General features: G+C 52.5%; 1 protein-coding gene across 4 annotated transcripts in view; it reads left to right on the top strand.

Annotated features, from left to right (window-relative positions):
- Window positions 1–346: 346 nt before the first annotated feature.
- Window positions 347–14,292, top strand: part of scube3 (signal peptide, CUB domain, EGF-like 3) — an 84,785-nt gene continuing 70,839 nt past the window's right edge. For all 4 annotated transcript variants that reach the window (XM_018760154.2, XM_018760155.2, XM_029246492.1 and 1 more), the window contains exon 1: window positions 347–706. In XM_018760154.2, the coding sequence (XP_018615670.1) occupies window positions 601–706 (106 nt within the window). In that variant the 5' untranslated portion in view covers window positions 347–600. The remainder of the gene's footprint in view (window positions 707–14,292) is intronic.

Consider the following 14,292-nt stretch of genomic DNA (forward strand, 5'->3'; position numbering starts at 1 on the left):
TCGGAGGGGACCGCGGGCCGGATGCTGCCCGCTGGATGCTGCTCGCGCTGATCCATTGATTGCACACATGTGGTCCCGGAGTCTGACCCCGCGCCCACGGAAGCCGTCTCCATGGCAACCCCCGACTGCGGTCCAGCCGGCAGCTGATTGTAAATTCCTGCAGAAAAAAAAAAAAGAAGAAGAAATCCTTGCAAGTAGTTGGAGAAAGAGAGAGAGGGAGAGAGAGAGAGCAACGTGCGGATCTTCATCACTCCTCCCCCTTCCTCTTCTCGTCCTCACACTGCCCCCCCCCTCTCTCTCTCTCTCTCTCTCTCTCTCTCCCACATTGAAATTGTTGAGGGTCGAACATGATCCCAGGACTCGGTGTCTCCAGCACTGCGGATCAGCGGCCACCCCTCCGCTCCGGAGCGCTTCGCATAAAATAGCCCGCAATTAAAGAGCGGCGGCACTCGAACCCGAAGCGGGCTTTCGGGAGGACGGGCAGCCGTGATCCGCAGCGCCCCCTCGGAAAACATCTCGAGCAGAAAGGGTGTCTGACTCCACCACGCTGCCGGCGCTTCACCCCCATGTGCATGACACACGCATGACACGACCACCACCATGTACAGGCATGCAGTAGCGCGCGCCGCGGGGGGCCTGGGGGCTCTCTGCGTGCTGCTCTTTGTCCAGCGCTGGACTCCCGCTGCAGCGAGCAAGTCCACTCAAGGTGAGCACTTCCTTCTTCTTATTCCCTCCCTGCTCTTTATTTATTCGTGCGTCTGTGCATGATGATCAATTCAGCCGGGGCGCGCGTGTCCGTGCGTTTGCGCGGCTGCTCCCTGCTCTGCTGCTGTCACGAGTGTCATTTCCCCACTCGGGCTTCGCTTCGGCTCTCTCTCTCTCTGTCCTGTGTCCTGCGAGTGAACTTTCGCTCCCGGACCCGGCTGGACACCGCTGCCTGAAGTTGAACCGAGGACCGCGATGCGTCCCTCCGGGGACGCGGCGGTGCGAGGAGATTTCCGAACACACTCTTGACTTGAGTCTTGTCTCGCCTGTATCCACTGCCTGCTATGATGCACTGTATCTTCTTCCCTTCATTTCAAAGAAGGATCACTCACTGGCTCTCGACATGATCACTAAAACTTTTTTTTTTTTTTTTTTTTTTTAATGAAAGACACGCCTAACCCTAACATGATGGATTCGATCTAAGTTTGAAATCCATTGGACGGAGTCTGGAATCCTCAATTATTATTATTATTATTATTATTATTATTATTATTATTATGTCCTAATCAGTCAGTGTGCGCAGTTTCATCCAAATGGACTCTCCCAGCCGCAATTGCCATTTTCATTTTTACCAGCTCATCGCGGCTTTTTTATTCCAAAATTGTGGCGTCTTACGCAGTTGCTCAAGTTTCCCTCATCCAGTACGTGTGATGTATGATTTTTAATTATGTAGTGCTACAATTATTCACCTGCTGCCCATAAGCTGATCTGCAGCGGACGCCTCTTCTTCTTTGATCTTATTTATAATAATAATGTCATGATGAATTCATTGGTTTCCCGAAACGCGCTCAGCGCTCCGTCTTTCTGCTCCGTCTAGCGCAGCGCTGTTCTCAGCCTGTACCGTCCGTTTCAGTGTATTTGTCCGGATCAGTCCCAGCTTTTGACACGTGTGTGTGTGTGTGCGTGTGTGTGTGCGTGTAAAACTAATTTGCTGCAGACCTTCTTGATCCGTGAGCTGCCGAGCCCCCCATGCTCAGGGTGCGAGTGTGTGGAAGGAGGGCTTGCAAAAGGAGCAGGGAATGTAAAAACCTGTGGAGTCCAGTCCCAGGGCTCTCCTCTCTATTTAACAGTCATGATGGCGAAGGTGTTTTTGGGCCCAGTGATACAAAGAATTGCTCGAGAATCTGTAGAAGTGTCTGGGCTTCAGCGAAACAGAGCTTATCGGGGCAGCATCTCGCAGGATTTGTCATTCATCCAAACCAATTCATTTGGTTTGTTTGTTTCATTGTCTGTTTGCACGCCTGTGGACCTCAGAGCGCAGGGGTTCGCAGCGGAGAGCAGCCCCGGGTACGGCGAGCGGTCGCCGGGGCGCGAACCCCGTGTGGGACCCACGCCGGACTGTGGGAACATGTCTTTGGCGGTGCCCCACTCACAGCCGCACAAAAAGACACTGCTGGGGCCACCGAGAGGCAGACGAGGGGGGCAAAAATGACTATTTTGCACCCTGGGTGGTCTCTTCTTACTTGTGGGAAGAATCAATATTTACATTTTGCAATTAGCACTCAAAAAAGATGGAAATCTCTGCTACGTCGACCGTGTGTTTCTTGATGTCTGGGGCGTTCTGAAGACGGGGACGCCGCGTCGGGGGCCGCACGCACCTGTTAAGGAGCGCTGTGTAGCAATGCCCCGGTGAGCTCGGAATTCGACTGCCTACCCCCCTGGCCCTATCCCCCAGTCCCAGCCCCACCCCCACCCCCACCCCCATAGGCTAGCGGCTACGTTCAGGGGAGCTGGCCGCTCTTTGTGAACTTGTCTGTCGTGGCGAGGCTGGACCGAGATACCTGGGGTCCCTAGAAGGCCGTTGGTCTGGCCGTCAGGGTCCAGCCCGGGACGCACGGCAGGTCGCACCTCGAGCCCGTGCCGCCGCTCGCGGCCAAGGGCAGCCGCGCGGGTCGCTCTCCGCACACTCGGGGCGGGTTGGAAGCGTCGCCCTTATTTAAAACACACACACTGGGACTGTTTCATCGCTGAACCTCGTTTGGGTCTTGGATGGAGGCGTTACCACCCATGCGCCGGGCCCATTACGCCCCTCCAAGGTCCCCGTCGCCCTGCCTCGGCACACTCGGAGCTACTCGCCCTGGAAAATTTACACTTGCTGTTGCTAATGGAGTCTAGGAGGGGACGGTGTGCGAACGTGCACTAAATCTGGCCGTGTGACAGCGTTGAAAGGGTGCAGGAGTGGACGCCTGCGAGACAATGACAGAGATTACGGGCAACAATTTGCAAAGTCAATATTTATTTTAACACAGATGTAGGCAACAAGCAACTCCGTCCTTCGTCGATGTCGGCTTAATTGCAGATTTGTGTCGGGAGTGTCGAATGCGACGCGTGACCTGTGCGAGGAGCGGGGGAGGGGTGAGTGGTGGTCAAGGGTGCGAGGCAAACCGCGGTGGGCTAGGCTCAGTTGATGCCACCACTTGTTGGATGGTGAGGAAAGAGAGATGGGTGGTGTGACTGGCGGGGGGGGGGGGGCTGCCAAGGCAACCGGCGGAGGGGACGTGACACCCCGCTGCGTCCGTTGTGTTGTTATAACCCCACCCCCCCCCCCACCCCCCGTCTGAGGGTGCGGTCCAGGGAGCCCCTGTGTGGGAGGCCTATGGGGCCGCGGCCACAGGAGGGAGGCGTTCACATAAGAAGTGGGGGTCGGGAGGGGGGGATGTTTTCACAGCCCACCCCGCCCCCACTTTCAGTTTTGTTTGCTTTGTCAGTGTCTTTCTTTTTTCCCACTTTTCACTCGATAAAGTTACGAAGTCCTTTGTGGCCTTGGGCCCCGGCTGTGTTAACAGGCTGTTCTCGCGGCCGTAATGAGCTCTGGCGTCCCTCCTTTGTGCCGTCACGCCGAAGGCGCCGGAACCACTAGGCCCCCATCCCGGCCCCTTTCGCTTGGGCAGGGCCACGTTCCACGCGAGACCCTGCATTGTGTGCCCGGATTCTTCTTCTTGTCCTCCATGTTCATCAGCAGGGCATTTGCATCTGTAGGATTTACTCTTCCATGAGCTCTTACCATGATTTACCATGAGCTCTCGGGACATGTTTTTGATGAATCGGAAGCAGTCGTATGGAGCAGTTGTTGTGCTGATGAGGGCACGTGGGGTGCGCCAAAGATCTCTACATATGCATAGGCGTGTGTAATCAATACCAACACATTTATTATATCCGGGTCATTTTTGACAAATTGGGTTTTAACGGAGCTCGCAAGCGGAAGCGAGAATGAAAGTCGACTACAGATTCTGGGAAATATTGTCCCGTAGCGGCACATCGTCTATCCCCTAAAGCAAGGCAGAGTACGACCCTTTGTCTTGTTTCTTGTAAACTGTGTGACCGGCTGGCTTCCCGTAGCAAAGGGTCGTCGTCGTGCATATTTGTCGTCTCCGTCACTCTGTCTGGCTCTCGGTTCGCCTCACTTATATTGCCGCTAGATGAGCTGCTGTAGCCCTTCTCTTTGTGTGTGTGTGTGTGTGTGTGTGTGTGTGTGTGTGTGTGCGGTGATCTGAGTTGCGCTGCTGTGTGCCGAAAGCAGCATCAAGGCAGATGTGTTTGTATTATTGCTGTTATCTCCGTTTTGCTATTACATCAGAGTCTCGATATACAGAGTGAGCTCAGACTTCCTCCTTAGTCACCGGGGTGTAGAAATTGCGGTAATTGACTCCACGGTGGGCAACACCCTCCAGCATACAGCTGACCATTGTTTTTACCTCGAACATAGAGCATCTCTCCTCTTCTCCCCTTTTTTGCTGCTCTGTTCTCTCGTTCACTTTCATCATTGAGAATTTTACACCAATTTATTAAAAATTATCCGGTGCCCGGAAGATGACGTACAGCACAGCCATTGTGGTAAAACTGTGACGATTACTTAACCCTTCAGTTGTTCCAAAGCGTGAAAAGGGTGGGACCACACTGCACATTTGCAAAGCAGACAGTAAACGGTAAGAATGTTCTTCCTGCTCGCTGCGGGACAGGTGGATCAGAGCGGCAGAGAGGCTCCGCACCGTGTCGTTTGGGTCGGGGAGTCTGTCTGGAGTTAACGTGGTCACCCTGAGTGGAGCGGAGTCTCTAAATTGCCCGTAGCGTGTGAATGTCTGAGTGAATGAGTGTGTGTCGCCACGCTGCGATGGAGCGGCATCCCGTCCAGGGGGTCCCTAACTAGCATAGGACCCTGCACTTCTGGGATAGGCTCTGCACCACCGGGACCCTGCCTTAGGACAAGGGGTTATGGACAGAGTCTCCGTGTGTCAGTAAACCCGTCGACCGCGTCGCCCGTCGCACACTTGTCACCGAACATCTGCTTCTTCTCCCGACTCTCTTGAAATGGGTCTCGTGTGTTTTTGCGAAGCCCTCTAATATTGATCATCCTGTGGGTGGGGGGGGGGGCTGCGGAGTCTGCCGAGTTCTTTTTCGCTGCATACCTTGCAAACCTCTACCTCTTCAACATCTGCCAGACCTGCGGTTTTCCTCAGAGTCTCTGCATTTTTTCTGGAGTCGGAATCAAATTATTTGGTAATTTGGGACTGTCTGTGTATGAGGAGGGAAAGCTGGAAAAGGCATTAGCTGCGCATACGTCCACCGCGGACGCGGGAGACCTAAAGCGTCGCGCTCGACACACAGCCAGTTACTGTTATTGCGCTCCGCCCTCGCTGATGTTCTCCCCTCTCCCTTCTTTTTTTTTTCTCCTCGTGATTTTATGCTTTCAGGTGCTGTGAGATTATGAGCCGTTGGGCCCGGCCAATGAGGGACTAGATCTCTGTCGGGGGAGCTTCTGCGTGCAGGTGCTTGTTAGGATGCTTCTCTGAGCGTACGGTGCGGCCACGTTGGGTTCGTCTCTGTGGCCCGGCTGGAAAGTCGACCTGGCTCTTTATTACGAGGAAGCTCCTGGAGTCCAGCACGACCCCCCCCCCTCCGGCCCCCTATGCTCCGCCCAGCCACCGTGCATGCCCTCTCCGGCTTCCGGCTTCGAAATTCATCAATCTGTCACTCTTCGCTTGGGCCGACCATTCGTGTTAACCTTTTGATTGGCTAAAAATGTCTAAAATCCCTCTGCGGCCAAAGGGATTGATGGATTGATGGACTGATGGATTGATGGACCCGGCCGAATGATTTATCTCTCTTCTCCCCCCAGTTTCTCACCGGTCTTTGTTGGGTTGGGGTGCAGGTCAAGAAATGCAAGTGCTGTGTTTGCTCGAAGGGGTTTGCCGCACTCTTATCTCATTAAAGTGACGCTGTGAAGGGCGTGAACTGTCTGCTGCCGCACCGCATTTTCGGCGATGGATTATAGGGGAGGCTGGAGTGCTGAAAAGAGAACTATGTATTTTAGTCATTTTAAATGTAATTTCACAAACCTGACTGGCATGTCGTGCAGCGCCAGACGAGGCTGAGGAATTTCTGGCTCTCGGCGCAGAAACCGAGCCTCTACTCCAGACAGCCTGCGTCTGCTCGCTAGGTTAGGGCCGGTCCGCACGGCTCCCGCCCGGCTCTCCAGTCCCCACCTGCCCCGGGGAGGTGGTCGGTCTGCGGTCCTTACCGTGTGCCTGTCAGATCCGTCCACCCGCCTGCAAAAGTTCACACTCGTTTAAATTCCATTATGGCTTCCTCATGAAAAAGAGCCAGTAATCTAATAGAGACACACACACACACACACACACACACACACACACACACACACACACACACACTGTGTGCCTTGACCCTCCATGACCCGCAAAGCTCTTAGTGGCCATTTGTTATTTGCAGCATAATATAAACAGTCTGTCTCAAATGAGGCTTGTAATCATCTCCTCGGCCATTGCAGCGCGGGGGTGGCCCGCTCGTGTCTTTCGCTCTTGGCAGCACCGACAGCGTCGGCGGAGAGGTTCGGCGTCCTCACTTGATGGTACACTGCAACAGGTCTGGGCTTCCCTTTGGAGAAGGTCCATAAGCACTCTGAAGGAACCAACCCCCCCCAACCCGCCCAGCCTCCCTGTGGCGGACAGCTGGGCCCACTCTTAGATCATTAATCTCCTCCGATTGTTTCTGGACCACGCGCTGCTCCACTGGCGATCGGAGCGAACCCGGGAGTGTCGCTGGGCCTGGTCCGCAAAGAAAGGGCTCCTCTTTGTGTTCCTCCTCCACCGCCTTTCCTCGCCAGGCTGCGGTTCACGTCGAGCGCGTTTTTTTTTTCCCAGGTCACCGAGTCAGGGAGAGACGGCTGTGGGCCGGTCAGTGCCTCGGGGCGGTGGGGCGGGGGGGAGAAGGGGTTTGAAAGAGCCCTGTTTACAGACCACTCTTGTTTACATTCCTGCCGGCCAGCGCCAGCTTCGGGAGATCGGCCTCAAAAAAGGACGGAAATGCTCTTATTTTGATCCGTAATGGAAAAAGCAAGACTCTTCAAGGAAGTGGATGCAGAAAACGCTTACACACACACACACACACACACACACACACACACACACTTCATTAGCTGGACTTAGGTAATTCTTTCCGAGCAGTGGCCGTGATGATGACAGGGCTGATGAGGATGGCGCTGCTGAGACATGCTACGCCCCCAGTTTCAGAACTCATGGGAAGAGACAAGGACCTCACTGGGGTAGGGAGGAGGGCAATCATTTCCACAAGCCACCCTTCTACTGGTAGATATTAACCCCTGCTTCGAAAGGTGATGGGACTCAGAGGATGATCCATTTCCAAAGTGTCACATCCTTGCATGGCTCAGCTAACGTCTTTGGGCTCTGAAAACATTTTCCACCTCCTTCTAATCTCCTTCGCTTATGTACAGTCGGGGGGTTTATTGCGTTTTTCACGCAGGTTTACCGTCCCGCTTTAATTCCCCCTAAATTTAGTTTGGCTCAGGGAATTATCTACACTTCACGTGCTGTTTGGAACTTACTTGCTTTTTCTCAGTATGACCTTCGGCACGACGACAGCTCTTGGTGAGTGGGCACCCCACTCACCAAGAGCTGTCGTCGTGCCGAAGGACCCCGGTGTGGAGCCCAGTCTGGTCTCCAGCCAGTTGCGCTCATCTTCCAGTCTCATCCGACAGCCGTCACGCGTCACGATGGATCATCGCCGAGCTGCTTCATTCCACACGGCCAAATTGGTCGCATCTTGCAGGAAGGTTGAGCACCAGTAGGCCCGACAATATGACACCGGCACCAGGTAAACTCACAGGTGCCACGTGCTACAAATCACTGTCAGAATCGGTCTCTCAACTGTGCGGCCCTTTCGTGGTGGAATTAAGAACTGCGGGGAAATGGTCACAAGCACAGAGAGAGACTGCCTTCAACCCTGGTGCCCACTTACATCAAATTCACTTTTATCCATTTCTCAGACACTTTTCTCCAAAGTGACTTGCACTGATTTACCCATTTATGCAGCTGGGTAGTTTGTATTGGTGTAACTCAGGGTAAGTAAGTTGATCAAGGGCACGATGGCAGGAGATGGGATTCAAACCTATCCTTGGATTGTAGGGTAGGGGCTATACCTACTGCACCACCTGCTTGATAGCGTCGTAGCAGCTCGGTGTGTATAAGCAGTGAAGGTTCTGCGTGAGCCTTGCCCTCCTGCCGGCCGCACTGTGGTCCGGGCCACTCGGACAACCAGGAAACGGCTAAAAATAACCCAGCGGCAGTTCTGCCCGCGATGGCTGCCTTGACAACTCTCATAATTGGTTTCTCTCTTCAGCAGAAGTCAGTAAGTTTAATTACCCGACGCACGGGTGGGATGTCTTGTCGGCGGCCGCGGCCGTGCAAATGTAAAGTTTGTTACAGGGCTCACTGCCAACCCCTGCATGTGTGAAAATATATCATCTGGAGTGGAAGGTGAGGAGCATTTAAAGTGTCATCCAAGTTAATCCTACAAGTGATAACAATGGTGCATGTGGGCGGGGTGGGGGGAGGGGGGGGGGTGAGGGCGTGCTGTACGTCCTGTTTATTTTATTCCATGTGAATTGGCTTTATTTTTAATTTTGCAAGTGCATTTCAAATGATCCGGAAAGAGGAAGCGCACACAGCGGAGTGACACTAATGGCTTGGAATGGGGTGTAATGTGGCCATTCATCTAATTGCTCTAACTGCCATTTTCCAAGGAGCAGAAGGGATCATCAGTCAGCGGTACGGCGGAGTGACAGATACCCAAAATGAAGTTAGCGTAAAAAATTGCGCCGAGCTGCAGGGTTTGCGAGCGCGGCTCAGGGAGGTTACTGGCGCGTAGTGCGTGAGTGGCAAGGGCAACGGGATTCTCCAGGGAGGGGCGAAAAAGCGACCGTGAAAGGAGGTGCGTTTTAACGAACAGTGACCGCCCCGTTAATGCACGATTCCCTTCGCTCATTTGTTCTGCTGGAGCTGAACGCACGCGGGCCTTACGCAGCAGCGCTCTCCGGCTCATTTAACGTTACGGAGCACAGCAACTGAAGTGTCCAGGCCGGCCCCGCCCCGCCCCACCCTTGAGGTCCCAGCTCCATCGCTATGGTTATTACTTCTCGGTGTCATTTTGAAGTGGGGCCAGAGGGGGCGGCACCAGTGATGGATGGAACTGGGAGGGAACATTTTCAAAGCACCGCAACAGTCTCCCCCTTGTGCTTTTTGTGTTGCCTCAGTGAATTTGCCGAGACATCTTCTCTTCCAAGCAGTGGAGTCTCTGGCCTGACATCCAGGTACCTTCCACACATTTATTTATTCGGCTCATGATTTTCTCCAAAGCCGCTTACAGTCCTTGCAGTGATTTGTGCAGCCGGGTAGTCGTATCATTCCAGGGTAAGTACCTCGTTCAGATGCAAGAACCGGACTCCGTCAAATGTGAGGTGGCCGCTCTAACCACCACGCCACCTGGTGTTTTGCAGTTTCCTGCACAGCGGTGCAGTATCTTGCGATTCCTGACACCAAACAAAGCAACAGATGGATTTCAGCTTTTCCCAGTTTTATATTGTTCCTCCTCCTCACGCGACACTGCGCCGTGCGCCTTTAGAAGTCTTTAACGTGAAATCAGCCGTTTTTTTCACGGAATAAAGGACTTCATTTTGCCTTGGCATTTCCTTTTGCTTGCAGTGTGCTGAGATATTATTACAGCCGTTCCTCACATAATGGGGTTAACTCATTCTGTGAAAGCACCACGATTGGCAAATTCCCGCTGTGAGGGGATCAAATTAACATTATTCCTTATTTAAAGAAAATTGCTTCTCAGGTGAAAAATATGTCACCGAAAATGAAGTAAAGTACCAATATAGAAGGTATTTTTATGCAAGATAACAATAATACTAGTATATTTTATATTTTTATCAAAAGTTTTTTTTTCTTACTTGTCTTTTAATGTTATGTTTTTGTTCATTTCTTCATTATAAATAACTGTGTGTCCAGTTCGGGGGGCGCAGTGGCGCAGCAGGTTTGGCGGAGTCCTGCTCTCTGTCGGTTCCTGGGTTCGAGTCCTGCTTGGGATGCCTTGCAATGGACTGGCGTCCCACCCTGGGTGTGTCCCTTCCCCCTCCAGCCTCGTGCCCCGTGTTGTCACGTTAGGCTCCGGCTCGCCGCGACCCCATATGGGATGAACAGTTCAGACAGTGTGTGTGTGTGTGTGTGTGTGTGTGTGTGTGTGTGTTTGTCCAATGCAAGGCTGCAGAGTTCTGGAGTGTACCCTGCACGGGGGTGTTGGCTCACATATGCTTGCAAAATAATGAAATTATGATCACTGCCTTTGTCTTTTACTTGGACATTATGTTACATTAATTAGCCATTTATTGATTCGGCGAACGCAGTTTTCTTCAAAGTGAGTTACAGCGTTAAACCGCGTACAATGATTCGGCCATTTAATTGGCTGTTTGCATATTTCTGTGTATAAATTTAAAACGTTTTGGGGGGCACAGATTCGAACCCAACCTGCTGCTGTCACACCCCTGAGCGCGGTACTTACCCCGAGCAGCGCCTGCAGATAGGCACCGTTGTGACCGTCATAAAATTCAGCTCAATTCAATTTATTTTTATATAGCTGCGGAACAGCAGGACATGTTAGCTTGATGCAAGTGACAATAAAAAGACAGCAAAGGCTAAATAACGGCGGAAGGCGATTTGCTGACATACTGCCGTACGCTGCGTGGTCGTTCACACCTGTGCTGGGCTCTCTTCTCTTCCGTGGGGGTTAGGGACTGGGAGGCCAGTATTAAACGTCATTTGTCAGGCTATTGAGCTTAAATATCCATTTTGCTGTTTTCAGCACATCGCCTCCCCAGCGCGCGCGCAGACCCACGGGAAACAGTGTAAACTGTTTTATTTAGCTTTAGATACACTCCATCTTTTAGATAACGTTCCGTAGGTTTACAGAGGCTCAGCTCCGCGCCGCCTTGCTGACGGCCTCCGCTGTTTTGTCACCTTATCCCAAGATTAGTCTTATTTTCCCGCTCTCCGAGGTGGATCCTTTGTGTTCGTGAGCGCCGATCGCGAGCGGGTCTGCAGCGCCGAAACCGGGGCGCTCCGAGGCCCCGAAAGGCCGAGCCAAGGCGGTGGAATGGAAGCGGCCGGTATTTTCGTTTTTGCCATTTAACAGCCTCGCAGGACAACAAACAGTGTGTCCCTTCATTAGCTGCAGGGACCTGGAGCTCCGGGAAGGGGGTGGCGGGGAGCAGTTGCTAAATTTTGCGCTCGCGTTGACGTCTGCATTTCATCAAGTCCCTCAACCACTGGCCCTCCTTTGCCTAATAATCCATGAGACCCGTGCTGTGCTGCGATGGGGTTCCAGTAACCACCGGTGCAAAGTACAGGCTGCCACCTTCACGGCCGGATTTTGGTGTCCGCTCGCTCTGAAATGTGCCAGAAAGAGGGCTAAACACAACCTGAGTTATGTTCCATGTTTCTAATTCTATACCATGTGATTAATGGAGAAGTGAGAGGCAGAAACTTTCTTAGGGATTGCCTAGAAATTCAGGAATTATGCATCTGGTAATTCTGAAGTTGGTCCGTCACGCACACTGGCTGAAACTGCTTGTCCCGACCGAGGTCGTGGTGAACCGGAGCCTAACCCGGCAGCACAGGGTGCAAGGCTGGAGGGGGGGGCAGACGCACCCAGGATGGGATGCCAGTCCGCCGCAAGGCACCCTAAGCGGGACTCGAACCCCAGACCCACCAGAGAGCAGGACGTGGCCAAAGCCACCACGCCCCCCCGCCCCCTTTCATCATACAATCTTTTGTCCTTATTTTTTCCCAGCTTTTTTGTTTTGTAAGCCCTGAAAAGTCTGTAGGCCCTGCAGTGCCTGATGGGAAATGCAGCCCCTGGCTACCTTCCTCACTCTTTATGTTTCGCAGTGATTTTGCCTTCTTCCCCACATCTTCTGAGGTCTGAGGAACAGTCCAGTGCTGAGGCAGGACCCTTGAGCTCTAACAGCAAGAGACATCTACTCTGTACCCCCCATCCCCCCCATCCCCCCTACTCCTCAACCCTTCCAGGACTCTCTTTAGCTCAGGGGAGGAAGTTCTTTTCTGACCGTGTCCCCCCTCAGACGGGCCACAGCCAAAGGCGAGGGTATACAGAGTAAACAGGGCCTCAGATCCTGCCAGCCTCCTGCTCTCCTGGCCTTAACTAAACACAGTGCCCCTTTCCCCTGCCTCCAACATCTTCTCCGTCAGGACCAGAGGCTCTCGTCTTTAGCCAGAAGGACATGTCTTTTCGGGAGAGCCAACCTAGGTGCTTCCCAGCTCCCTCCGTGTTATTACACCCTGCCTCAGTGAACCTTATAACCTTATGATTTTACATGTACTTTTTCAGCTGAGGCTTTTCTCACTTTAAAATGACTTACCTATTTATACCGTTGGGTGATTTTTACTGTATCAGTTCAGGCTAAGTACCGTGAGCAAGAGTACAGCTGCAAGGTGTAGGACTTGAATCTTTGTCCTTAGGGTACGTGGCAGCAGCTCCACCCACTTCACCACCCGGTGCCCATTTTTGTAGATCCTCGTTGCTTCATTGCTCGACAGTTGTTCGTGTCAACGTGAAGTTCAGATGGGTTTGGGAAGAGTAGAGCGGCGCCCCCAGCCGATGCAACCTTGTGAGGTCGGAACACCGTCCGTCTTCTTGAATTGTTCCCCAGCTGCAAGGGTCCCTCTTAGAAGTGTTCTGTTTTTGCCGGTGGCCAGTGGCACGGAAAGTAGTGTTCGTCATAGGAACGGCCGTGCAAAAAATAGTTGCGCTATAGCAAATGCGGCGTGTTACGCAACCGGTGGAAAAGTCAGGAACGATTAAAACATGTAGGCTAGGCATTTCCCCTGAGCATACTGACAAAGGGAACTTTCCCCATGCGCTCTTTCGTTTGTTTCATTATTATTTGGGCTTTATTTATTCCTCCTGGTCTCAAGTCTCCGACTTCAGGCTCCCCATGCCAGGCGTTGTTCCCAGCGAGCTTCCATGTATCTGCACAAAAAAGGGATGTAAAAAAGTGCGTGCTTTTCATCTGCAGCGTAAGCCAATTATGAGGCCAGCATTACGGAACGCACTTTTTTTCCCGAGCGTTCAAAGGAATTTCCTCTGGGCTGAACCGTGGGATGCATCGATTCTGACGTGTTTATTTCCACGGCGGCGGAGCGCTCGCATTCGAGGCCCGGTGCGTGGCCGCCTTCGCTGCGCTCGCGCCCGGGAAAAGAACGCCCCCAGTAACTCAGCGCTCATTTTTTTTGCCTCTGCCAAAGCAGGCCTGATTCTGACACGAGCTGTTTCCACTTTGGGTGTTTTATCGCTCAGAATGCTGACCTGCTTATGCCTTAATATTCTGTAAGTAAGAGTTTATTACTTGGCTGTTCTTGTCTGAAAGTGCAATAAAAGGGTTCTGTTAATGGTCTCAGTTTCCAATTCCCCCCACCGCTCCGATTTCTTTATGTCTTTTTTCCCGACCTATCCTCGCAGCCCGTAAACTGTTCCTTATGGGGTCTGCCCCGTCGCCGAAATAGCGGTTGATTGTTATTGTATTGAATATGGAGTGGCCCCATAATGGTTCCACTTCCTCTTAATCATTTGGCTGCTGATGAGCTACAAATTGTCATCATCTTCACAATCAGTTGGTTGGTGAGCCGAGCGGAGAGATGATCCGGAGCCACTTGATCAGGGTTGAGATAAGAAGAAGCCTTTTTTTTTTCTCTTGAAGTAGCTGAATAGGGCAAATGCACTGACCGGGGAACTGGATTGGCGACCTAAAAATCCTTTGGTCCGAGGAGGGCCCCCTGCTGCTGTACCCTCAAGCGAGGCCCTTAATCTGCTTCAGTGAAAACATCCTGCTGTATGGATGGGTCCAGTGTTTAAAAAGTGTGAGCTGTGAAAGGTGCTTTAGATAAAAGCATCCATGGAGCTGCTAATTGGTGGTAATGGTTGCCAGCTTGCTGTAAGAGGGAGCCTCCCAGGAAGGTCTAGAATGATGTAAGGCCTTGTGTGGTGACCCCTGTCCTGGACCAGCTCATGCTGGTGTGCAGCTGGTCACCTCTCAGTAACACAAGTTTGGTGTGCATTGAAGGGAAGCCCCCAACTGCACTGCCAGCATGCTCTGTAGAAGCTCATCAACCCTATGCAGCGCCACAACCTGTGTCTCTG

Source organism: Scleropages formosus, chromosome 19 (assembly GCF_900964775.1).
Source record: "Scleropages formosus chromosome 19, fSclFor1.1, whole genome shotgun sequence".
Classification (NCBI taxonomy): domain Eukaryota; kingdom Metazoa; phylum Chordata; class Actinopteri; order Osteoglossiformes; family Osteoglossidae; genus Scleropages; species Scleropages formosus.